A 26,663-nucleotide genomic window follows, 5' to 3' on the forward strand; every position below is an offset into this window, starting at 1 on the left:
GGTGTTTTTTTTTGCCACTATACATTATAAACAGAATCACTGCGCCCAGTCTGTCGTGATGAGCATATCCCTCGTCTATACGTTGAGCCTCCCTAGTGTCATAGTTCGTAGATGTAGAATGTTATGTTTTGATCTATGACTTCGGCTGATCGCTCTTTGGCAATACATTGAACTGCTAATCGATTCATCTCGTGAAAAGAAGATTAGCAAACACGGAAGTTTATGTGGACGAATATAAACATATTCTACAGAACCATCGATAACATGCTTTTTGCACACAAAACTCTGACGGCTTTCTGGGCAGTATCGACACCGGCCAAGAACCATGATTAAATAATATAATAATTGCAGGGTAGAGAGACCGCAAAGACTGGCACGGCCGAAACCTTGGCTGAGTAGCTTGTTAAGCTGGTCGCACCTGGATGAGTCATCTTGAAAGACTACGAGAAGGAAGGCCGCGCGCCGATGGTCACTTACGCGGCGCGTCACTTGAGCTGGTGGTGGGCCTAATGTTGGCAAAGACAGACAGGCTAAAGAAGATCAAATTATACAAGAACAAACCACAAGGAGCAGTCTTCCAATAATTATTGAAAACTGTCGGCAACTGCTGACATCCATGCATGTGAGCTGCTTGATACCATGGCCCTCTTTCACATGGTATCGTGGAAGCGATAATATATGACGCATTTCAGACTAGATCACTTGTAAAAGTTGGCAGTTTTGAAGTATACGTAATGCAGCAACCATGATGAAAGCAAGACTGATATTTGATCGCATCGCTATCTTCATTACATCTTACATTCGACGGGCAGCTGTCTAGTTTTGACAAACCTTCAGCATTCGCACGACTGATACTTCCTCTCCGAGAAGAAAGACCCGCGTCTCAAACCCGAGTATATCTGCCTTGCTTACCATAGCTTCGGAATCAGCTGCGGTGTCTCGCTGCGCCACTTCTGGTAGTCCTTGCGCTTGCCGTAGCGCTCGTCGTACTTCTTTTGGCTCAGCGGAATGCCCGACACGCGCGTCACCACGAACCAGCTGAACAGCGGGCTGAGGCCGCACAACGCCGTCGTGGCCAGGATGCCCATGGGGCCCGTCCACCCGAGCCCGAGCTGAATGGGCTTGCGGGCGAGGACGCCGGCGGCGGTGATGGCGATGCCCGTCCACATGGAGATTTCGCCAAAGTAGTGGGGGAAGCGGCTGTTCAACACAATCCGTTAGTCTTTTCCTGTGAGGTTTCTCGAGAGACCCCTGCACCATCTATGTCCCTCAACGGGGAAAGGAAGGAGGACATCAAGACGTACCTGACGCTGAAGAGGCCTCTTGTCAAAAAGTCCTCGTCATGCTCCTTGCGCTTCTTCTGCTTCACCCACTGGCTCTTTTGGTAGTCGGCGACCGCCTCAAAAAAGAAGCCCATGCCCCAGATGGACAGCCCCAGGACGTCGGTTGCCAAGACGCTCGGCAGGGCCGTGGCCAGGGTGGCCGCGGGCAGGGCGCCGAGGGCCAGCACAGGCAGCATTGGGATGGTGACCCAGATAGCCTGGATCATGAAGACGCTCGCGAAGCGCACAGGCTTGTCGCGGATCTTGTCGAAGCGCGAGTCGTGGCCATCGCCCATGACACGCGAGAAGAGATACGATCCCACTGTTCACATGTTAGCCGTCCGTCATTCCTCTCCCCATGCTTCCATTCTACGCCTCGTCCATACGACGACTGCTTCTTACATCGAGTGGCCCACACCATGGTGAGGCCCACGAGAACCAGCTGTCGCCAGTTGCGTCCGCCCGCCGCCGTCCCGGCGGCTTCGCCCTTGCTCCACGCCGAGGCCGCGAGCTGCGTGATGCTGGGCAGCTTCGGCAGGGCGCTTTGCGCCACGCCCTGGGCGGCGGCGAGCGCGCGCGCGCGCAGCGCCGGCAGGTACAGGCTCAGCGCGCCGACGGCGAGATACGTGAGGGAGCCCGAGACGTCAAAGAAGAGCTCGGAGCGGGCGGCGACGGACGGCGCGGCGGCAAAGGCCTGCAGCGCGACGGCGGCGATGCCGCACGGCACGATGGTGCGCAGAATGGGCGACTTGAAGTTGGTCAGCGCGAGGACGACCCGCTGCATAACCGTGGCTGTAGACATGGTCGGCAGATTGCTGTCGCGAGTTTTTCGATGTTGGGGAATTTGCTCTGTCGTAGATTGACGGAACGCAAGGCGCCGCACGAGAGAGAGCCTGCCGGATATTATACAAGCCTACGAAGGTTTTATGTTTTGCGCGGTCGCGCAAGGGTATGGAATCAATAGGACAATGTGTCAGACTGTGCGGGTGATGAAGCGTGCAGAGACGCGTAGCTATGATGTCGTCGATTTGCTCTGTTGGCCGCTATCTGCTTGAGATCGAGGGAGAGGGCGGGGGACTCCCGCGATCGAGACCTGTCCGCCCGGATCATCCGCTGACAGATGCCATGATCACTTCCAGCAGCCATGCGGTCATACAACTTATACATCTCATATCATCATTGGCAGCACCGTCCTCACAAAATCTTGAGTGATTTGGTTTTTCATGCCACAACAGGATGGCACAAGTCCGTCCGGCAACACCCGCCATTCAGACCACCAAAGCTGGGACAACGCTAACGAGTAGTGCAATCGTGACTTCTGTGGCAGCGCGCCACGTTCGCCAAATAAACCCTCTTTCATGGTTCTGCTGCTACACCAAGTAAGGCACTGCGGGATGACAGCGCCGCGCCGCCTCGTTCAAAACGACCCTGGAGGGGGGTGCACGCTTGAGCCAGAGAGCCACGCAGGCAAAGGCCATTATTGTCACTGATGGAGGGAGGACAGGCCTGGGCTGGGGTGGCTGCACCTCTCCTCCTCCACGGGCCATCTTTCGGCGACACTCAGGGCTCAATGACCGGCAATGGCTTGAAGCGGCTCTGAAAGGGAAAATGAGTAGCGAGGCCACGGAGTTTTGGTCGCAAACTGCGCAGTGGAGGCAAGGAGACAAGGCCAAAAGCCGAACGCAGGATCGCGGGCGGTGCAGCAGAAAATGGAAAATGCGCTCCCGTGACAGCCTGGATTCTCAGACAATGATACAACACGGACCAGTTGAGGCGAAATTGCAACGGGCGTAGCAAAGGTCAAGGTATCCGTCGCACTGCCCGGCCGCGTCGGTTTCTGGCAAATTAACTTCCCGAGTCTGCAGAGGCAGTACTTCATGCCAGCACGTTACAACCATAAGAGACCCCCCGTCACAGTAGTTCGCTCAGTAGTCAGTCGGGCGCCACGACTCAAAACGCGATTTCTGAGGAGATTTTTGAGACTCCATCCGGGGCTGTTCCTGCGGGCAAGGCTTTGGCACCACCGGTGGGCAGCCTAACTGCTAGCTAGGTTACATGATATGATATTCCCACGACGGATCGCTCCCACAAAGGTGGGAGGGGGGGCCGCAGGTGATTCGTCCAAGTCAATCTCGGCCACGCCTGTGTACCGGCATCCCGCGCGGGCGATCTCTGTACCCCTCCTCCCCTCACTACTTGGCCAGAAGGCCTCGAGTTGAACGAGACAAATGTGGCCGTTGCTTTTCCTGCCCCGATGGAGGTGGGTGGTAGTGGTGTGTGCAAGCGTCCCCATTACACGATCCCGCGCGCGCTGGCTGGCTGGCTCTTGAAGAAAGAGCTCGCCGGCTACAAATGACAGCGCCAGCTGCAAGCCACGAGGTCACTCTTCGGTGTATCTACTAAATTGCAACCAACGCTAGCTGCTTTCAAGGCGAGGTTGCCGCTCCACGCCGAAGGAATCGAGAAACGAACCATTTAGCTTTTTTTCCATCCCAAATCCAAATCCAAATCCAAATCCAAAAAAAAAAATCTGCAGGGCCCGTTACAGGTGGGAAAATGTTACAAGGGTTTTATGCTCCTCTACCCACGCCACAGCGTTGCATCTACAACCCAAGGAAATACAAGTCCCCTTCGCCGGACAGAGCATAGTGCGGCAGAGCTGCAGCAACCCCTCTTCTACAAAACTGCAACCCTCTTTTTTTTCTCCTTCGTTTATTCTTTTTTTTTTGGCCCCCGAACCCCTAGTCGCCAAGTGCCCTTTTGATCTGTCACTGCCTGGTGCCTGGTGGCTTTTGAAGGAATGCTTGATGGGCTAGTGCACGTGTAGGTGCCGGAGCGAGGGGCCAGAATCCCATGTCGGGTCTTCGGACCTAATATCAAGTTGGCCGAACCTGAACGTGGGGGCAATTATCCATTTCGTACAATTTACGTTTTTCTCTCTAATCAGTGCGCTGTACTGCTACCACGTCCAACCTAGACAGCCAAATCCTCTTCGGCGTCTGGAAGGGTAAAGATGTCGCTCCCTGCATGTGTCAGTACAACGAGGGGCACATCAACGTTGGAAAGATGCACGTAGCGGACCATCAAAGACTGTAAAGCTTCTGCCCAGATCTGCGATGCATACATGGAATTCCTTGCCAAACACGGTTTCAATGGAAGACAGGCAGCGGAGGGTAGTTGCAGGCAGGTAGTCTGATACCGTTGTGCTTCATCGGTAGCCTTGTGGCATGCAGAGAGCGTGCTTGCATTGACGAAATCACGGCTCTGCCTTTTGGCATTTTCTTTCTGACGTGCATAAATTTACTCCGATTCGTCAAATCTCGAAGCAAGCATCTTCATCCCTCTTGTCCCGGCCGGCACCGACGAGTTTTCCGCCGGCACCGTACTTGTTCCAGTGCCAGCACCGGGGGAGCACCACGTGCGTCGAGCAATGCTGTAGACGGTGCCAACCTGAGCAGGTCCATGCAGCCGGCTGAAATATTGCATGCATCCTCTAGCTAGCAAGTACGCACAGGTACAGTTTCTCTCGTTGTCGCAATCGCATACCGCGCAAGAAAGGGATCTCGGCCGGCAATACTGATCTGCACGAGATGCCGGGAGGGGGGCGGGAGATGCACGGCCACGCCCGACGATTTCAGGATGCCCGCCTACGACCATCAGTCGGTGTGTCCTTTCAGAATGTTTCCGGCATACGGCGAGTTTATTTAGTATGCCGTGTAATCTGTATATTGTGGCACAAGTTCATTGACGGCCATGAGTGCGCACCTCTGACACACACACACACACACACACAGCACGTGCGAGAACCTTGACCTCTCACACGAACGCACAATACACCTGTCTGTCCCACATCGCATCCCGATAAACGGGCACCAGATCCAACACGCTACAGAGCACAAGAAATCGAACCAGTCGCGAAATTCGGCATAAATACAATCGCGGCCAAGGTATCCATATTCGGCGATGGGATGGTCCGCGGAAGCACAAGGCAAACACACACCACTTGCTCTCGCAAGGGCGCGCGCGCACCCATCTTGCTGCAGCAATCACGCCTTTATTAAATTTTAGCTTTCAAGTAGTCCCTGGCATTAAAATAAAATGCCACAGCATAACCGGTTTTTTTTTTGCACCGGCCGTATAGAGAACATTAGCGAGACGCCCGTACGGCGGACCGGTGAGAAGCCCCAGCGACAGCCGTGGGTGGGGGACATACTCAATCTCCTTTTTTTTTCTTGGGTTTCTTGAATTCTATTAGCCATTGTTCTACATTGTCAAATTTCTTTAGAATTTCTTCTCTCGTGCTTTTCCGCTAGAAAAATCGCAAAAGTTCATTTGCAGTCGGTCGTGCCAGTCTTTGGAGCGAGTTGCTATCCACCAGCACCACCAGCGTGGGTAGCGAAGAGAAAAAGGCCCAAGAAGGACGGATTCGGTGCCCGTATTAAACCGGCAACTACCAGTATCTCCGAGCGGGACCGCCGGCCGGCATCCAGGGCGCTTCAGGAGCAAAACCACGCCATACTCGGTGACCGATCATGCACCTTGAAGCAGGCGTTGGATCTCTGCGCAACCTGGTTGTCTCTCTGTGTTCTGCATTACGAGGGTCGGCGGAAAGCTCCTTCTGCGACCCGTACTCGCCGTATCTGTGTGGCGTTGTTCCTTGTCCCGCCGCTATCAACAACAGGATTCTTCTTCCTCTTACGGCATGGAATCCATTTAATACTTGCCCGGCACTCCTTTTTTCTATTTCTTTTCCATTTCGGAGGGCCCCTTTTCTGCTAAACCGTCGCAATGAAAGGGCCAATCTTGTGAAAGAACGACACCGTTGGCTTCGGGGCACTGTGACTTCCGTGGTCCGACTCGGCCGTGTGCGGCTCATCTTTCGGCCGTCAGTAACCAGCTGATCCTCAGTGGCCCGAAACCATGATCCCTGGCTTGCCCATCCTTGTCAAGCATTTTAGCGTCTGCCCTCTTTCTGGGATCTTTGCTTCATTTCAATCCATGGACGATGGAAAATATGACATGAAAGCAGCCGGCATTCATAACACTGTTGCAGAGGCGTCTCGTGGGGACTCGTCCGCATGAATACGCATCCCGAAATTATCATCAGATCTTTTTCCCAAGGAGAAAAGATGGCTTGCAGCGACCATGGCCCAAGCTCTGCTACAACCTCCCCTCATGCCTCTTTTGCCATGCAAGAAAAAAAAAAATGCAATGTGTGCCCAGTAAATGAAAGGGGGGGAGAGGGTCGAGGAAGCATATTGACAAGGATGTCGGGCGCGGGTCCCCGGGAAGTGAGAACTGTAATTTTGGCCAAGCTTTTTCTTCCACAGCAGGTTCGCCCGAACCCCGATCGCAGGCAACGGCTTTTCTTCGACATGTCGTTACGCGCTGTGAACATTTTTCCAAATACAACCCTGCGAGCTGCGTCGACGCCGAACCGCCGAGCAAAGACGCATTCGCTCCTGTTGCGGCGCAGAGAGAGAGGGCTCATTACACAGTCTATTACTAAAAAAGACTGGAGTTGTGCTGTCCGCTGGGCAAGGCCCATTCCTCTTCCATCGCGGGACCGCACTTGGAGTCGCTACTGCAAGCCATGTGGCGGACTTTTGGTTTCTCGTCGCAACAATTGTGTGCACTTGTGAATTTCCCATCGTTTCTAGAGGCCCCTGCTTGTTAGGGGCACTACTTTCAATCTAGGGAAGAAGGTGCGGCGACGGACACACACGCCCCTCGTGTTAGCGGCGCCAGTATCCGTGGCTCCCCGTCCATTGACAAGGCGCCAGAAGGGATCATGTGTGTGTCAAAGAGTGTGCCGGTTGGGGGGGGGGGGGGGGGGGGGGGTGGTGTGCGCGCCGGTGCGGATGCAATATACAACGTAGCAGCCATCGCTGGTGGCTTTTTTGTTTTGGGGGACAAAGCATGCACAAATGGTGCGCCTTTTCGGCCAGCCACAGCGCGAAAGCCGAATCCTTTTCTGAAATCCTGCAGCCCCCAAAGGACCCAGCCAGCTGTGAAAGAGCAACGGAGCACTATAAAAGTAAAAAGAAGCTCTCTCGGCAGTAGTATGCACACGCCCCTCCCCCTCACTGGGACTCTTGCAGTGCCGGTGCAAGCTAATAAACTAGAAATTGCGACGGGGGGGCCAGATGCAGAGTTGGCAGCTTTGCGATATCCGAAGTGGTGGTGTCGAAAAGGCAGAATTGCAACCCAGTGTTCCAACCGCCCCCCTTGTTAGTAACATTGTACGGAGTGCATAATGCTTGTTTAGTGCGCAGTGCATGATGAGGCTCTTTGCAGATGTCGTGACCGCAGACGTCGTGACTGCATGCGCACCGGCGCTCAAAAACAGGCGATGAGGCGGAAAAGGCGGGCGAAGAATCGCGGTAGGCGTGAGATTTGTGTGAGAACTGAATCTGCTCGTGATTTTCCAAGCCTCGGAGTGGCGATGGCCGCCGCCCCCCCAAATGAACGAACGGCGGGGAGAAGGAGGAGGGGGCGCACTGAGCCAGCCCAGCCCACGCGGGCGTTCCCACCTGGGTTGGCCCCCCGAGATGTTGTTTTGATTTGCATCAGGGCTTGTCCTCTGGCTCATGCGTGGCTGTTGCGCTGGCTGCGCTGCATCTAGACTATTTGCGACGCCGTTTGTTGCCGAGCAAGGCGAGAGCGAACCCGACGGCGTATCGCCCGTTGTTCGCTTGATGCACCAGGAACCAGGGTACGGAACGCACGATGCTGGGACGCAGCCACTGACACGTACACTATCCGAGCTGTGTGTGCGCGGGCGCGCGCGCGCGAAGGAACTTGCCGTGATATCTCGCGCGCCCATCGGGTTCCTTGCGAAGAGCGCCAGGGCAGAAACTAAAGTAGGCCGTAGGCCAAAGGATGCTAGTCCTTCGGTATCCCGCTGGTGGTGGGCTTTTTCCTTCTCTGGCGGCGGCCTAGCTGTTTCGTTTGGTGACGTGGTTTCCAAACGTGGGCAGGGGACGAATGAAGTCTCACTTCTCTTCGTGGTCGTCGAGACTGCTGGAAAAAAGGCTGCCAAAAGGGAAGAAAATCGTCATCTGTTCAGTCAAAGGCGAGGCTAGGCTTGTTGCTTGCCGAAACTTTGCGTTGCAAAACGGGCGGCGCAGAACGAGCTGAGGTTGGGTGATGGTGTGCTCGCCGTGCGAGCGCAGTGGGCCCTGCACAGCGCTGAAAGACTGCCGGGTGCAGACCTAGGGAGTAGGTATCTCTCTCTACCTTGCGAAGTAGGTCATTTCTATACGTAACCGGGCAAAAAGAGGCTTGGGTGGATGAAAGGATGGACGGCAGCCTGCAGGAAGCGGTTCGTCCATCGCCAGCTTTTGGCGGCCTTGTGCAACGCCGCGCGCCGAAGCAGTACCAAGATTGTGTTTGCAGGGACTGCTCTCTCGCATCGACTGCCAATCTGTTTGCCAAATGTGCTTTCCTTCCGGTCCGAATTTCCTACTGATATCCAGAAGCGCATCTACGAACCCTTCTGCTAATTCAACGTCTCTGGCACGGTAGCATCGCACCCTGAAGCTAGGGCTGCGAGTTCGAACTGTCCCCCCGCCCACACTTCTTCGGTCAGCCTTCCGAGTTTGTTCTACTCGATGGCCTAGCCAAGCCTGTTTCAAGTAGACGAGCCATCTGGACTTGCAGCTATACAGCCAGTGTATTATCGTTCACTTCTCTTTACTCTATTTCAAATCAAACCTCTCTCCTGGACTCTCCAACTTACCTACACACGAGTGGACTCTGGCGTGACCTCTGGGCTCTCGCCCCCGTGGCCCCAATACCGGTGACTGCTCGATTTGGGGGCTTTTTGCTCCATCGTTTTGGTGGCGCTGCGGTGGGCATTGAGGGGCCACGGCAGTCCGGACTCACATTAAACGATCCCAGCCTCGGGATGGCTTTTGCACGGCCACGGCAGAATCGGTGACATTGGAGACTTTATTCCTGTGGCAGTACCAGTACGCCGTAGGTCGCAAGACGACGGAGCCCTGATTCGCAAATGGCGTGCTTGCGTGGCAGTCGTCCGTCTCGCGAGTCTTTATTCGCAACTTTGTTCATCGCCGTTCGGATATAGAAAAGTAATGGTCCAACGTGTGTTTTCTCGGCAAGATTGTGCCATCAGGCCCAAGGCATGGACAATGACGTACCGGGCTGGCCTGCTGGCCAAGCAATTCCGCCGACGTGGCGTTTACCGCATCGCGAAGCCCAGCCATCGCAGACAACCAGAAAAAAAAAGCAGCCATAAACTATGAGAATCGGCGCTGCGTTGATCAAAGCTTGGCATTTTTCTTGAGCCAGGATTCGATACCATGACAAAGAACGATGCTGTCATTGCAAAGGTGAACCCGTGGTGATTTGTCAAGCCGCCATTTGTTGCCAATGTTAAACCCATCAGATCCATAACTCAAGTATTTTGCTCACGAGTTGTTCCCTCCTCTTTTTACACCAAAATCCGTCGACTTTCCCAAAGAGGAATCTCGTTATTGCTTGGAGGCGGATAGGCTGTCCGAGCACCTCAAGCTCCCCGAGGCAGCTACGCACACCCTCTCTCCTCCACTTGTCGTGGGAGATAGGTCAACGACCGATGCGCGGCGTGGGCGAGGCTCAGATACCACCAGCCTTTGACATGGCGAGAAGCGAACCGGGAGTAAGAATCACAAGGCGAGATGGGCTGTGCGCAATGCCATAGTTTGTCCGGTTGCACCATCAGCGTTGCATTCGCCTCGCCTTTTGTTTTTCAGTTTCCCAGCTGACCTTTCGCTGTGGATTGCACGACGCGAGACACGGAAGAATAGGTCAACTGAATTCCCCCGCGTCTCCTCTTTTTCCTTCTAGCGTCAGCAGCAGATTCTTATCTTTGTTTTCCCCTTTTTTTTTTTTGTTTCCGTTATCATCAGTTGTGTATGCCCAGTTTTTTCCACCGTAGAACAGAACAAAGTGCCACGGTTGGGGCGATCGTCACAGCCTAGCTGAGGAATGCATGTGTCTGTGTGCCCGTGGTCTCTCGCCTTTCATAGCCTAAAAGGAGAGTTTGAAGGGTTTCCGGCATCGCTCAAGCACCCATGCCCCCATCGCATGTAACGCTGTTATGAGCAGGGGTCTCGGAACTGTCCCTCGCTGTGTGTGCCCTGCCGGCTTGGAATCATAACCCAGCTGAGGCGGACGTCATGAGCCCGCCTCATCCGTTTGGTTGTCCTCGAGCTCTCCCAGGCGTTTAGACCACCACAATGGGACATGAAAAGCGAGAACACGGGACAGTCGGATGCTGTTTTCTTCTTATTCTTCTAGAGTCAATTTACCCCATCTCAGTTTTCGTTGTTTCGTTGTAGTCTCGTGTCCGTGTTCTGCGCCATCGCATACACACACCCTCGTTTGCCTGTCCTCTTGCTGCCTGGATGCCTGGGTACTAGGGACCCAGAACGCCTACACCCGCCGCCGCCTCTTACGATGGTGGCATGATGTAAATCTCCAGCCCTGCTACTGTTGAAACATAAAAAAGAAGAAAATAGACGAACAAAAATAAAATGGCTGCAGACAAGATACAAGACATTGTTAGCCTTGTTCCCCGAGAAAGATGGATGGGGGCTCGTTTGGAGTGGAACCGGCCGGCGTCTTTGCCCAGCAGCGTCACCACCACCGAAGACTGGCGGACCACACACAAATGTTCGTTCAGCCCACCCGTTTCGGCCGGTGGGTGCGGCCCACCATTTTGGCCCAAGTACCCCCGTACCTCGCCCAGACATGCTATTTACAGAAGCAGCAGCAGCAGCAGCCGGCGGGACGCTCTGTGGCTCTCAGCCCAGGGCGGCCGCTGATCTCTGTCTCTCGTCACGGTGCGACCCTGCCACCATCAACCCTGCCATGTCTCTGGCCCCCCCTCCCACACCTTTTTCGCAGGTAGCTCCGTCGATCAGGCATTCTCGGCACCACCATCTCGGACTATGCTCTTCTGAGCAAACGACACCACCACCTGCCACAGTGTCCAGGTATCCTCACCACAATTTCACGCTGCGAACGGGGCCGATGAAGTTGCGCTCATAGTGACATTTGTCAAAACTGCTAGTCTATCTATCGGATGCAAGCAAGAGACGCTCCGAAAAATTGGAAAGAAGAGAATAGATCAACGTTCGAGATCCATAAAGTACAAAAAGGTAGCTTCGCACATGAAAGCAAAATATATAGAATCCAAAGAATATATCCTCATCGTCAAAAACAAAAACAAACTCGCCATGCCAGATATTGTTGGAAAAAAATAGATATCAAAACCGCCTAGTCATTCCCGGTGACCGAGTTCTACCAAATAAACGCCTAGTGTATCCAATGTCTTTTGTAACCCAAAACCGGTTTGCTTTGTATAGGGAGTCCATGAAGGGCTGTAATGCTGTCCGCCTCAGAAATGTCGAGTGTGAGAGAAGGGTAAAAGTCGTAAACGGAGCAGAGAAGGAGGCGGAAGCAAGGAATATGGACAGATGCCCTCAGTGATGACCCCCTAGCAAGTAAAGTATACAGACTCGTAGAGAAAGTCATTTACTGGGAGAGTGGACCCATCATGCCGGGCGAACCGGGCATGGAAAGCGGTGTGGTCGGGTAGTCGAAGCCATTGTCGGAGCAGGCCGCAGACTCAAACGAGTGAGACAGAGGAGGCGTCTGAACTCGGAATCAGTATTTTGCATTGGCATTGCTGGGGGTGTGGCAAGCCCGCCTTCTTCAAGGGAAGATGGGCTGCTGTCTCGGCAGACTCACGTTGGGAGCATTGGGAGAGGCGCCGTAGTGGCTCATGTCCAGAGCCGAGGGGCCAAACGAGTAGTTGAAGTAGCTGCCGAGGCCGTCGTCGCCCGAGAAGCTCTCGCGCTTGAAGGGGTCGGTGAAGTGCGTGGCGGCGGGCATGACGCCGGGGAGCGACGAGGTCATGTAGTTGCCAGTAGAGTAGGGCTCGCCGGCGCTGATGGGAGGGTACGGCGCAGCAGCTCCGTAGGGCTGGAGAAGCAGGTCATCGGGGTAGGTGGTATATGAGGAGAACATGGGCGGCGAGGGGCCACGCTCGCGGTCGTCAAAGGAGCCGGCAAAGACAAAGTCGTCGGAGCCGTCGAGCGAGGGCGAGTACTGGTGGACGGGTTTCGTGGGGATGGAGATGGAGGCGGTCGTGGTGGCCTTGGTGGCCTTGGGCGACTTGCTGGTGGATGTGCGCTTGGTGACCTTGTGCGAGGTGCTCGAGGTGCTCGAGGGGCTGGTGACCGAAGTCTTGTCAGTCTCGCCGTCGTCGGACGAGCCAGCACGGCGCTCGAGGTCTTCCAGGCGGCGCTTGAGCTTCTTGCCTGTGAGGGAAAATGTTAGTGGTGCTGCGACTATGACAGGGTCACGCGTGCGTCAAGAGGCCAGGCAGGTCGAGCTGCTGAGGGGCGGACCTGTTGCGGTTGGCACGTACGGTAGTTGCGCTGAGCAATGCGGTTCTGGATTCTGCGGCGCTCGGCCAAGTCGGAGATCTTGGTCCAGTCCTCGTCAGGCAGAGCGGAGGAGCTAAAGGCACTGCTGGTTCCATGGGTAGAGTATTGTCTAGGAGCGGCCTGCTGCTGGGGCACAGCGTACATGTACGCTTGTTGTTGAGGCATGGCGTAGACAGACATGTTGTGTATGTGTAAAGGTGGTTGTGGGAGAGAGAGAGAGAGAGTTGAGAAAGAGCTGTAGTACTTTGGCGGGAATGTGTGCCAAGAGTAAAACAAGTGAGAGTAGAAAGATGAGGGGAGACTGTTGTCTTTATAAGTTGTGTTCTTCTTGGCAAAGGAGAAGAAAGATCGCGAAATCGCTGAAGTGTTGAGATTGATAGAGATGGTAGGGCGAGATCCTCAAGCCATGTGGGAGACGACGTACATTTAAATATCTCGTGGACAATGGAAGGTGGTCCAGAGAAGAAGCATGGTAAGGTGGTGCCCCCAGGCTGGGACGGACATGAGAGGTGCCTCCACACACATGGCAGGGCCACCCACTCCCCCCGGTAAGACATACTAGAGAAGAGAGAGCTTTAGAGATACACCTCGCCGGCGGAAGAAGGCAAGACAAGGCTGCTTTGGACTGGGGTGGAGGGGGCAGAGGGTGTGTCGAGAGGACTGGGATGGGCCAGAAATGACAACTGCCTGCCGTCGACCCTACAGACGGGTGATCGACTTTGGAGACCTCGAGGAGGGGGGAGGAACGAAGGGAAGGGGAGGGGTGCACTTTCTGACAAAGGCGTGCAAGAGCGAAGCAGCAGCAATGGTTGGTGGGATTCTAAGCAACGAGCGACTGCCCCGAAAAGCGGGAATCTGGCCAATGTACCTGACAGGGGTGTCGGGAAGGTGCAATCTGCCCTGCGTGGGGGGGATGGCGGCCGGCAGAGGTACTTGTCTGGGTACCCACCACAGGCTATCGGCAGGCGTGCGCTCTGCGAATCCAAGCCTGGACCCCCTCCCCCGCTCCGTCAAGTCCGCCTAAAACCACACCCATTTCCCGCCCGCCGTCGCTGGGGTACCCCCTTCTGTATTTACAGGGGGTATGGAGGCTTTTTTCTGTTCTGCTGGTGGTCTTCATGTTTACGACAAAGGGAAAGGCGCCGCTGGGATCGGCCCACTTGGCGGTTGTACCGGTCCCTGGGTGCTGTCCCAACCAAGGTACTTACCCTGTTGCGAACTGACAGAAAGCAGCGCGAAAAGCCAGGTGCAATTAGCCCGCATTCTTTCGTTCAGTGCACACTCGCCCGTCACAGGGCACAGGGCACAGGGAGAGACTCGCTGTGGTGGTATGCTAGGTGACTACAGCGCGCCCAGGGTGCCCTGCCTGGGCAACCTCAACTACCTACCCACCTACCCTGCTGGCTGGCTGGACGCTGTCTGTCTTGTCTCTATCCCGTCCGCGTCTCGCCCTCGCCCGCAGGACATGTTCGCCTACCCATAGGCTATCCGGGAGGTTTTCCCCATCGGCGGATTCATTTCATCTCTGCTGTGCTCCTGTTGGGTTGTCTCGCAGCAGCCATTGCCGCCGCTTCATGCAGACAGTAATTGGAAGAATAGCCAAAAATGCCCGTTTGAGAGACAGCATCAATGCCCGCTGTGGTAAACAGCCTCTGCTATCCCGTCCCCGTTCTCCCGTTGCATGCCGGGCCTCTTTCCGTGTACAACGTTGAATCCACCCCGAAGTCGATAGGTCTCGGCCGCACTTTGCGAAACTTGGTCCCTAATTCAAGTTTGTGGCGTTTCTGTTCGTTTCTTCTTCTCTTTCTTTCCCTCACTTGAGCAAAAAAAAAAACCTATATACAATCTGCAACGGGCTCCTCTTTGTTCATATTGGATACCATAAACAGCTCATGTGGCGTTTCGTCCAAAATATCGCTGCCTGGTTCCACGGCGGCGCCTCCAACCCACCGACGACGCCGCCGCCGCCTCGTCCGGGTCTTGCATCCCGAACCAGCAAATAGTTTCATCGTGGCTTGCAACAGCTTTTCCAAACTGTAGCCACTGTAAAGGGAAAAAAGCCCCCAGCACGTTATAGATTCCCTTGCTCTCATTTCTCTTGGCTCCTCCCCTCTTTTTTACTTGTTACTTCGTTTGTTCGTCTACTACTGGCAATCTAAGGCGCAAGGCCATCCCGCACCACAACCGGGGGAACAGAAAGACCCGCAGCCCGGCACTCGCTGTGAATCCCGGCTTGCCAAGTCAGTAATTCTTTCTTTACTTGCTGCAAGGGCTTTCTTCCTGGTCGGTTCTTGCCCGGACCTGGCTCATTTCACGTTGCCTGCCAGGGAGGTAGGCCGTTAACACCGTGGATCAACGGAATTAAGGCTAGAACCATGCCTTGTCCATAGCTACTATGCTGTAAAGGGATGTGTCTTGCGCGCGAGGCAAAAAAGTAGATTAAAGGGTTCCTTGTAGATGCTATTTTTCCCAGGCCTGCGTTGAACGAACCCAGCGATCTTCAGCCAGGGCGGTGCTTTTTGGCCCAGGCCCGCAAGGCCGACAGGGCTGTTCAAAATTTTGGTGTCCACTGCAAATGGCCTGCTGCATGTCTGTGCAGCAGCAACACAACTCTTTTCCTTTTTTGCCGCTGGGTTCGTTTACCTTTCCAAGACGGACTGAATTCGTTTATCATGAGCGCATTCACACACGGAAACACACACCCCCGATCATGATTGGCCCGCCCTACGAAAGCGACGGTCTGTACGACCGATGAGGCGAGACGGGGACGCCCGGTGTGCACGCCCAGCCCTGCCAATAGCTGTGCCAATAATAACCAATCTTGGGGGCATCTGTCCATTCTCCACGGTGACTCTCTTTTTTCTATCCAAATCCACAACAACTCGGACTTGTGCCGTGGAACGATCCCTGCGATATTACTGAATTGAGCTCTCATCGTGCCGTACTAGCTTGGAGTTTTTTGTTTGGAAGACACTCCAAGAGTCCAAAAGTCCGCAAGTATGCACCCAGGTGTGTGGTGGTGCGTGGCCGGTGCATAGGTACTTACCTCCGCCAGTTCCGCTTGATTGCAAATCATCAGCGCTTGTGCAAGAAGAACAGTCATTGTCAAAAAAGCCAAGGCAAGGAATACTGGTTGGAATTGATTTAGGAAAGCAGGCAGAAGGAAAGAGAATGTTCTGCTGCATGATGCGCGGCGTGCATGGAGGGTGGTTTCACGACAGTGAGCTGGCTGGGGCGCACAGAGAGCCGTCATCTGGGCTCCAGCGAACAAGCTCAACTTTACGCCTGGCAGCGCCGCGCGCACAGCGACAGGCGCCGCCCTTGCGTAGGTAACTAGTAGGTACGGTACCAGTAGTTGGGAGATGTGCAATGCCAGTTCGAGTATCACAATTCCGTTTCTCTAGTGGTGGGAAATACAACAGACACACACGCACGCACGCACGCGCACACACACACTGAAGGCGCCGTGCAGTGCTGCACCTTCAGCTTGATGCGCCATGCTCCGTGTTAATGTGCCTTGGCTATGCCAAATCAGCCCGCCCCGACGTTCAAACCACCAATGCATCGTCGGTCCCGGATACACGGCGTTGACAGCAAACCACACCCCAAGGTCTGAAAAACATCAATGGCTGTGCTTTGTCAGGTGGCTGCTATTTTTGGTCGTCGCCTTACCAAGCGATAGCCGGCCTGTCTCCTCCGCCCTTTTCCCTCTGCGGCCCTGTAAAAAAGCTCCACCGCTGAAAGGCCCCCAAAATGCCCCCCCAAACGCCCCTCCCAATCTATGACCGCAGGGCGTACTCCGTACTGCTGCTTGTTTTTACTCTCCACCTGGGTCTCGCCCAATGCTTGCTAGGAGAATTTTCTTGCAAACCGAATCTTGCTACCAGATGAGGACTCGGGGGGACATGTCCAATCTCAAAGGGCTGAAGAAGAAGACGCAAATCTGCAGAAGACGACCAGGGTTGATCCCCTGTCCCCGGCCGCACCGCACAGGAGAGCCTCGTTCAATCGGCCATCCCAGTGCTGTCGTTTACCAAAACAGGAAAGCGTCGAGTACATCCCATCCCTCGACAATCGAAGAAGGATGCTCGGCAGCTCACCGTGGTAGCGTTCGCTCTTCTGCTGGCAGCTACGGTGTCGCATCTCGGACCCGTGCCAGCGCGAGCGAACCCCTGCTTCGGTCAACACCAGGTCCCTTGCCTGTCCGGTCGGTCTCCTGGCCGCGCATCTCGTACAGAACGACACCGACCGACTAGTGAGGGCTCGATAGTGTGGTCCTCATCGCCAACAGAGCCACCACCAGTAGCCAAAATCGTAATCATCTCCATTGTATTATCTGCTCTGATATGACCCGCATTGACTACCTCGTTATGGCGTGTTGCGAGCGAAGCCCGTAATGGTGTCCGGCAGTATGTCGCCGAGCACTGGGCCACAGATTTGCGGCCCCGCGGATCACGTTGGCTCATACGAACGTATAAACTGATTAATGGTGGTGGTGTGCATTTCCGTCTCACCAGTGGTTGTTGAATAGCCTCGTCGCAGACAGAAACTAGCTTTCTACTCCAGTTTGAGCGCAAATCCCTGACATTACTGTATTCTTTATTTTGTTCGTTCATGCACATCTCTTATCCCCCTGCCCCAAGTTTCGGTTTTTCGGGTATCGGCATCACGGAATCGTGTTAGAGTTCTTCTGTACTTGGGTTGTCGAGTGTTAATTCCCGGCCATCTTACTCAGCTGGCGCGCGCGCACACATGGACGGCCTTGCCACGCCTGCATGCCCGTGGGTTGCTCCACGCTACCATCTTATCGACACCGTCGCTATGAGCCCAGGATTAACAAGAAACTGGGACAATCATGGTGGTCTGTCGATGCATGCATGCAGGTAGGGCACTTCTTGGGGTTGCACCAAGACCTACGCGCGCGCGCAATCAACAAGAGTAACCGTTCCGTAGTCTAAATCTTGGGGGCCACCACCTTTACTGCGACCAGCTTTCTCTTGCCCTTAGCAAAGAGCGGTGCTTGTTATCCTGCTTGCCCTTGGGAGCCCGGTTGTCGCGGGTTTCGCAGTGCAGAGTGCCGAGACGCACTGGGGGCCACGGGACAGCAAAGCGCACTAGGACGATCGCCCCCCTGCGGCGAGTGGAGGTGACGACGACCTCGTCACCGTATTCACATCCGGCCAGTTGGGCACGGGAGGGAGTAACCAGGTCCCAAGTATTTGCACGAGGACCTTTTCATGTATTGAGAAACTACATTTGCCGAAAAGGTAAAGGGCCGAAGCCGTGTGCATTCGCATCATGCGTATGTGTTGTCTCTTCGCCCTCCAAGCAAGCCAGAGTACGAGGTGTGCGCCTCAGCGGCAAGACACGCATATTCAGCCCCAAGGCTTGTACCGTGGGCTGAGAGCCGCTGATCAATTCTCCCAGGGTGTGGGCGCGTATTGTATTTTTTGGCAGAAGGACTTTTACAGTGGCTCAACCTTGTGCAACGTCTTGCTCAAGATGACTACTTTTCATTTGTCATTCGTTTGGACTCGACTCCTTCTTCTGCTTTACAGCAATGTGCATTTGATGTATTCTTGATAGAGAGTACTAAAAAAGGCTAGAATCACCGTGTGCGAAAGCCGCCCGGTGGCTGGAATCCTTCTCGATGCACATGGACGGAGGAACCCTTTGGTGCTCGCCGTACGACGGCAGCATGGCTGGCCTGCTGCCTACCAGCCAGCCTGCCCCTCCGATTGCACTTGTCCCTTTAGCCCCCAAATGAAACGTGCATAAAGGGAAAGCCAAAGGGTTTCCGTAGGACAAGCCACAGTGCCGAGACCGGTTACATCACTCTTGTCTGTGTGCTGGCGAGCTGTCAAATGACAGCAGACCTTGGACGAGAGGCTCCGCAAAAGGCAGATGGCCACCCTCCATCTGCCTCGTAATTTGTCTACACAGCGCAGAGGCTGCTGAAGCCTTGCAGGGTTCATTTGGAATTTGAGTGAAACAATCACAGCAAAGTTCTAGAAGACAGGGACTGCATTTCGGCATTTTGCCGATATTGCCAGGCCGGGGGGCTCGTTTTCTGCTCAAGACACGCCCTTTCTTCGCTGCTGTTCGTTTACCCTGCCGCTGTGATGAGCTACCTAGTTAGCGTGTAGATTGGTAGGGCGAGCGGGCGGTCAAGGGCGCTGAGAGGCAGGCCTCTTGCTCGCTCGCCTCACCTGGGCCTAGGTGACAGTTGGGGGGGTGGCACAGACAGGCGACCGCAACCTTGTGCTCAACAGCACCGCGCGGAATTCCGAGATTTGATTCCATCCGCCTAGCCAGGGAGCTCTAGCTGGACTGAATCTCTGGACTTGATTAGTTTAGCTCATGGCCATTGCTTGCATCTGGCTTGATTATGCTTTGCACACTTCGGGATTAGTAGAGATCCATATCTACACCACAAAGTTAGGGGAGCAAACGCCCCGGACAAGACGACGGTGGCCTGGATCAGAGAGCCCACGAGATGGGTAACACCAAGAAAGCTTGGCTGTTGACCTTGTGACGGCGTTGCCCATTGCTTTTTTTCCTTTTGGCCCTTTTCTTCGGGGCGCCTTTCTGGGGGCTTCTTCTGTGGACTGGGCCCCCAGCAAAAGCAGAGACATTGTATGGACGGCCTGGTTTGTGCCGGTAGCATCGACTGCAACCCCCGAAAGCTTGTCCCGGCGCCGCCGTGCATTTTGGCACGCACGCCAAACTACCAGTACCACATCTTTCTTCTCGGCCGGCAACGAATGAAGAAAAAAGCGGACTAGATGCGGCTCATCTCATTGGCTCCTATAAACGAAATCGCACCTCGCCAAAAGCTACCCTTTTCTACAACTAGATTCCGCTCTCTTTCGCCAACTAGTTATCTGTCACTTGTTTAGCGAATTGCGCCGGCGGGACCAGCTAAGCCAAGCTTTTGCTACAATGTTCCATCGCTAGAGGCTCAAGTCTAACAGCGTAGATTCGCTTGCATGTGAGTTTAATGCCAACCATTGCGCTTGGCATACCTTTAGTTTGCTTGGTCACCGACTTAGTCTCTTGCCATCAGTACAATCCACTTCCGTGTCGTGCGCTTCCAACCGGATTATTCGAGTGTAACAGTGAATTAGCTTGTGAACCACGCACGGCAAAATTTGGTCCGGTTTGCCACTCGAGATGATGATTAGTTTTCAGCAGGTACGGTAATTTGAAGCCGTACGGACTTCGTTTACCGGTACGGACAGAGGCCTACAAAGGCCTCTAGATTCGTTAGTCCACCGAAACTAGACACCGCGCATGGCGAGGCAGAAAAAGGAAAATTTAGACGAGGCAGCAAGATGTATGCAAAAACAGCACAAGCGTTGGTGAGTATTAATATAACGATCGCCGTTGAAGAAAGATTTGTCAAGGGACTAAAGCAATTAAACTTGTGGTGTTTGTCTTCTATCCTCACATCTCCATTTCGTAACTTTTGTCCAAATTTGGATCTTCCCCAGTTGTGCTGCCGACAGTGCCGTGGAGCGTAGGCAGAAGGGGGATGGGGGCCAGCCGCAAGGCGGACGAAGCCAGGGAGCAAGACAGGACGGGCTCTCTGATTGGCCAAGCAGGCTTCGTTTATTTGCAGGAAGCACACTTGCAAATCCCCCCAAGGAGCTGGGACCACACCACCCACCAAGCCCTTAACAATCCAAGTCAAGCCACTGGGGCGAAGCTGTTAGTGCAGAGGAAAAACGCCTCGACCACCAAACCACGCCACCTCCGAAAGCTTGACGGACGGCCCAACTTCCAACCCGACACCGATCCCTCATGCCAGCCTGGATATCAACGGGGAGGCGGCGGCGACGACACAGCCATGACCTTGTGGGTGGGGGGGGGATGAAATCCCTGGGCCGCCCCCGGGTGTCGGGGACCATAGAATGCTGCTGGAGGACATTGCCCATGCCCGAACAAACCACGGGCTAGAGAGGCAGACCACCCCCACTTTGGTTTTTGGTGTCTTCTTTCTTTGACGGCTTGCTCTTTTCGGCCTGATCCAGTTCGTTTATACCCTGACCTGCCAGCTGTTAGTGTCTACGCTGGCAGTTTGGTGCATCTTGCTAACCCGGCCGGCCGGCTTTTTCTCAACAGCGGCTGCACGTGGGCAAACGACACACACCTATCTATCTAATCCCCTACAACAAGTCGACCTGTCTCGCCACTGCCACCTCATCTATCCCCCCCCCCCCTGTGCAGAGTCAAGCGCTCGGTGCAGCTCCGACACCCCTACCATATCACAGGGGCCGGCCCTGTGCCTGGGATGAAACGCTGCGCAATCTGGTCCCCCCCGGATGTCGCTGTCCTGTGCCCTTGGATGAAAGTGACAAGACCGGCACTCGACGAGGTTAATAATGAGGATCCATTATGATGCGCGCGGCCTTGCATTTCACTTGCCCACCCACCACCCATGACGACGGAGGCATGGATGGGTTCGTTCTGCCTCATGATTTTGGAAACCCACTAACGCAGCCATCTCAAACCCGATTGCATCCGTCACTTTCTTTGCATTGTTCAATACATTTTCTTGTTTTCGTTGTTTCGTAAGGGGGCCACGTGAAATTGGCAAAAGCAAGCCACGCCATCATTCAATCCTGCTGGTGGCGCCCACTACTGACCTCCAGGAACTGGTAGGTTAGGCCCGCGTTCCCTCAGCTATCCACACCGTGGGCGATGGCGATTCGGGTGTCGGTGTGTTCATGCCGTGGAATGTATGCCGAATCATGCACTTTCCGCATTTGGCATTGCGTCTCTGAACCACGAGACCAACGGCCAGCGATGTGTAGCATTTCTTCGTTTACTGGGAACAAAGTCAAAAGTATCGTCACCAGAGTAATTGAAATTCTGGAAACCGTCTTGCCAATTGCCTCGTGCCTGCTTCGGACGCTATTTGTCTTTGGGATGGCAGCTTGGTGAAGAAGAGGACCACAAGGTGGAAGGCTGTGGGGCTGCAGTCCGCCCCCCTCCACTCGTCTGGTGGAGAGGGCCATGTGCAAGACAGGATAGCTCAGCGTAATGACAACTGCGACGGAGATACAGAGGAGGAGGAAGAACATGGAAGCTGAATATGTGAATGATTGGGCAATAATACAAGGATGTCCCGAGACACAGCGTTCCATCCACGTCCTGAACCAGAATAGGGCTGAGAAGAGATGGCCATGCACGAGGGGAAGAGGTCATTGTGTACGACTTGCAGGTGTAGATGCATGAACCATTGTAGAATGAACAAATAAAGCAAATGGAACGAGATGCAGGCCAAAACTCATTTCCGTAGCGTCATGATAGCCATGCGACGGGAACAAGAAAGCTTGGCCAACTAAAGGCAGAATGCAAGCACGTTGCCCACGTTGCCTTGAAGTGACGTTGTCGAGCAAGAGAGTTTCGGATGCGTCACAGGCCGCCCGCTGTACGATGCTGCTACTGGTACAGTACGCCGAACACACAGACACTGCGAGCTGGGGCAGGCAAAACGGTAGTACTGATAGTGGTGCGCCGAGCAGCCCAGGCAAGGAGAAACGCAAATTCCGCCAAACAGCGGGAAGCGGTGGCGTTTTGCCTTCTTCTTCGGTGTTCAACGCTGTGGCTTGGGGAGGGGCAACAGCCAGCCAACCAGCACCTTTTTTTCGTTTACCCAAAAGGGGAATCGCCGGGGAGTGCGGGCAGGGCGCGCGCGACGCTGGGGTGTGCGGTGGGGGCGAAGATGCTAGTGTGTGGGCAGAGACAGAAGAGATAAAAACTGTTAATAATAGCAGGGCGAAAATTGTGGCATAAATACACCGCCGCCCCCGGTTGTGGTGGCTTCACGTGGCTCACGCGCTTCCGCGACCAACCACCGTTGAGAAGGAAGCCATCTCTCCACACACACACGGGTGCCGTAACCACCACGCCCCCCCCCCTGTGCCTGTACCAGCACCAGTACCAGTTCTTGGCCAAGCTTTCTTCTTGTTCGTCGGTTGTGCCACCATCTCGCTGTGCTGCCTCGATTCGACATGGTGTCCAACAGCCACAGCGACTAAGGATTCGTGATGATTGTACGTTCATCAAAGGCGACCTATTTTCAGGTTGCTGAGAATGTTTGTGCAGTGTACAGAAGACCAGGACTGTGTGAAGAGCACAAGGGCAGAGTGTAGGCGACCCGCCAAGTTTGTAGAGTTGCATGTCTTTTTCCTTGTAATTTGGACAGGCCATCTGTAAACCTGCAGAGTAGCTGTGTAATTCCTTCTCGGCCAAGCAAGTAGAGCGTGGCTCCAGTTTTGGTCCCCTCTCTCATCTGGTAATGTCTACGCAGTCTGGCCTAGTGCAGCAGAAGCAGGAAAATCTCCAATCCTTCTCGGTTGAACAGTGTCGGTATCAAGCCTGGGAGGTGCTTTGCAAATGCACAGAGCCCTGCTTTGGCAATTTCGTGGCTTGCGATTCTACAACGTACATGCCGGACTAAGACACATCAAGTCTTCTTGGACCCCATCTTGCGTCACTGCCACCATGATACGGGGTAATCTTGCTGCGAAGCGAGAATGAGCAGCGGAAGTAAATGCAGCCTCTTTCGGTCAAGCTAAAGGCCGTTCCCTCATGGAAAATCACGTAGCGAAACTAATCTGCCCTCTCGTCGATCGGTGGAATGAGTCTCTCCGGCCAAGAGTGTCGGTGCGCCTGGCTGGCTGGCTAGCATGGCTCAACACCTACCCGCGAATAGCCTGCCAGCAGCAACGTTGCCATCGCCATTAGCAACTAGGTCAAAAAGAAAAAGAGAACCACTGATGAATTATGCTTTACCACGTATCTACCGTTAGCCTCGGCCTGTTGAGGTAATTACCCAGTAGAGTCTAAATAGGCCAGAGGAACGAAGGCCATGACCTAGATCGCGAGGCCTTTTTCGCATCACGATAATGGCGCCGGCCGAGAGACGTGTGGGTGGTATGCCGATGTCTGCAAAGGAACGAGGACGGTACGTACACCCTGGTAGGTCCCTTGACCGGGGTGTGTGTCCGTTGACCTGCGTCTTTTTTTTAGCAACTGGCAAGGGGTGCGGGTTGCAACTGTTGATCTTTTTTGTCTTGCTGTGCACATGGCCGGCACTCGGGGCCAATCAGCGCAGCGCCCACCGGCAGTTTCACTTAGCTCGTCGTCCAGTCTTTTTGCATTTATTATGCAAGTTAGAATTAGGTGGTGGTGGTGTAGCAGGGCACACTGCACACTGCCACCACCACCACCACCACCACCGGTATTGTGGCCGGCCCTGCGTCATCCCATACGGCTGGGAAAATCCCATCTGCAGGTTCATGTATGGAATATTCCATCGAGTGAAACCCGCCCCGGGACATGCATTTTTCGGGGTGGCCGTCACACCGGGCACATGAAACATTGGTGGGCTGCCAGCGCAGCTTTCGACAACGGGACAATGGGATAAGACATGCAGCACACTAGCATTTTGGCATTTCTCTGTGTGTGTGTACGGACGGATAACACTGGTATTTTCGCCGGGCGCCCTTCTCCCTCCCAGACTGCTGGGCCGGAACTAGTGAGCGAGTCAACCTAGCCTCTCCGGAAATGGCGATGCCGCCTCACTAGCGATCGCTCTAATGCAAAAACCAGCAAAAGCTAATGATGGACTCCCACTTTGCCTCCCTTTTTCCTCTTTCTTTGCGCGCCCGAAACATCAAAACATTTTGTCATCTTCTACCACGTGTTGAATGGCGACATGTCTCTAATCTCTACCGAGCTCCCAATGTAGAGCTGCAGCTGTTTTTCGGAGACCCCGAAGCCCAGTACTGAGAATGGGCAACAAGGTGCGCAAGAGCCGGCGCCATTCCACTTCGAGCTCGCTAGAAGTGGATACCACGGGCAAGAAATTGAAGAGATCGCTGTGTGCAAGGATTACTGGTACAGTGCACTTGGCAGCTTGCTCAGGCACAAAGGGAGGGTTGCAGCGCATCGGATGTGGCCTCCTTCGGGGGGTTTCTTGTCTTGTCTGCCTATCAGATGCCCGTCGTTTGATGGGCCAATCACAGGGCCGGCTGCCTTTTCTGCCAGAATCCCATCACTGGATCACAGAGCTGCAGGGGAACCCCATGCTTGTGTTCCCCCCTCTACGGCGACTTGTGTGTGATCGACTTTCTTGACCCTCAGCCCTATTCTCAGCGCTGGGGGCAGTCTCTCTCTCAGCCCCCAGAGTGGACTTCTCTGTGCTCGCCTGCTGTGTAACTTGCAGTTGCGGAATGCTAGCTGTTAGATTGATGGGAGGTTGTATTAGAATAGAGTGCTGGGCAAGGTCGGTGCCGACAAGCTGTCCCGGGCAGATACACACTGGTAAAGATCCGGCCCGGAGGAGTCGCGGCATGTTTCACCGGCACATGCCGTACTGGTACATGCCGTGGTGGTACAGAGGAGAGACAGAGATACAGAGATGAAAAGCATAATTGGGCATATTGCCTCGTCTAGAGCTTGCTGATTGGGCCCGTCGCACGACGACGTGGTTCGAGCTCTATCAGAGAGTGCGATTCCGGCAGTGTTGCACGGTGAGTGGCACTGGAACCTGCGTCGAACGACGTCTCCAGCAAGCAATTTCGCAGCCTCGAGCTGGTAGTAGCACATCTGGGGAGAGATGCCGCGCGCGTGTGTGTGAGTGAGTTTGGACGGCCAGAACTAGGCATCTGGTCCAATTGTCTCTCACCATCACCTTGGCGGGCTCGTGTACGAGAAGAGGAAATTACTTGTGCTCATCACTTGTGGGCAGAGCGCACAAGGCAACTCAAAAAAAAAAAAAAAAAAAGGAAGGCTGTGCAGCGCAGCTGAGTAGCCTCGCCACGAGGACAGCGCACGGCTGGGTTCTGCCCCCCCCCACGACTGCTACGCTGCGCTCTTCAAAGCACGTACGACTGCTGCAGGCCGTGGAGGCATAGAAACGAGAACGAAAATAAAATACGCATGGATGATAAGTAAACGAGATTCGTCTTTCTAGCTCAACACGGGACACATGCTAGCCCCGACCAGAGAGCGGAAAATAGGGGGAGCGAGACAGATCGAAGCGCAAGCCTCAGCGCTGTTCGTTCCCCTTGGGCAGGCGTGTAGGCCACTGGCTCAACTACGCACGGCTGCCCGGAAACAGGCAGATCTCTCTTTTGCGACGAGGCGGACAGGCTCAGGTCAAGGTTGCGCTGGACGTTGCATTCTCCAACGATGCCGTCCATGGCCCCCCTTCCGAACTGTCAAAAAGCCCGCCTTGCGTGTCCGCTCCGCACCCCCGGTCGTTTTAGCGGCCCCCGTACCTGTAAATTTTGGTGGAGAGCCTAGGTAGGTACGGATACCGTGACAGTCACCACTGGGTGAGCAGCGCTGGCGGGCACAGCGTATCTTGGTCCTATCTTCAGCGCAGCCTCAGGGCTCGAGGCCGCTGTAGCCTTGGGCCATCCGCCGCTGCTGCTGCTGCGGAAAGCACAGACAGTCTCTGGAGCCCCCCCCCCTCAAATTCCCACAACACACAATTCCATCAAACACACCACACCCACAGCCTCGCCCATCGTGCTCCATCCCATCGACGCTCATCATTGGCTTGTTCGCTCGTTCGCTCGCTGCCGCGCGGTGAACTCTGCTCGCAATGGATATCGCATTTCTGGCGCCGTCGCTGTGCCCCCCCGCACACCTCTCCCTACCTGGGCCGGCAACGGGTTAACACTCAACGTTTCTTGTCCCGCGGACCAGCATCCCCGAGCACTGCCAAGTGCTTGCCTTGCCTCTCTCTCTTCCTGGCTGCCCATGAAGGCGTTATGCTTTGGAAAATAAAACGCTTCGAGCGTGTGTTGCAGTTGCAGATCCCACGGTCGCTCCAAGGCGCAATCTGGACACCGCTTTGCAC

The 26,663-nt window shown here is 54.7% G+C and overlaps 2 protein-coding genes across 2 annotated transcripts; both read right to left on the minus strand.

Annotated features, from left to right (window-relative positions):
- Nucleotides 1-908: 908 nt before the first annotated feature.
- LMH87_000581 (uncharacterized protein) lies at nt 909-2,124 on the minus strand (the record flags this gene model as incomplete). The annotated part of the gene is made up of 3 exons (XM_056198508.1): nt 909-1,200; nt 1,305-1,644; nt 1,725-2,124. 3 exons carry the CDS (start codon nt 2,122-2,124, stop codon nt 909-911), a joined length of 1,032 nt encoding a protein of 343 aa, XP_056055451.1.
- Nucleotides 2,125-11,864: 9,740 nt separating this feature from the next.
- LMH87_000582 (uncharacterized protein) lies at nt 11,865-12,961 on the minus strand (the record flags this gene model as incomplete). Its single annotated transcript, XM_056198509.1, has 3 exons — nt 11,865-11,984; nt 12,081-12,652; nt 12,763-12,961. 3 exons carry the CDS (start codon nt 12,959-12,961, stop codon nt 11,865-11,867), a joined length of 891 nt encoding a protein of 296 aa, XP_056055452.1.
- Nucleotides 12,962-26,663: the final 13,702 nt, after the last annotated feature.

The sequence above is a fragment of the Akanthomyces muscarius genome, chromosome 6, assembly GCF_028009165.1.
Source record: "Akanthomyces muscarius strain Ve6 chromosome 6, whole genome shotgun sequence".
NCBI classification, from domain to species: domain Eukaryota; kingdom Fungi; phylum Ascomycota; class Sordariomycetes; order Hypocreales; family Cordycipitaceae; genus Akanthomyces; species Akanthomyces muscarius.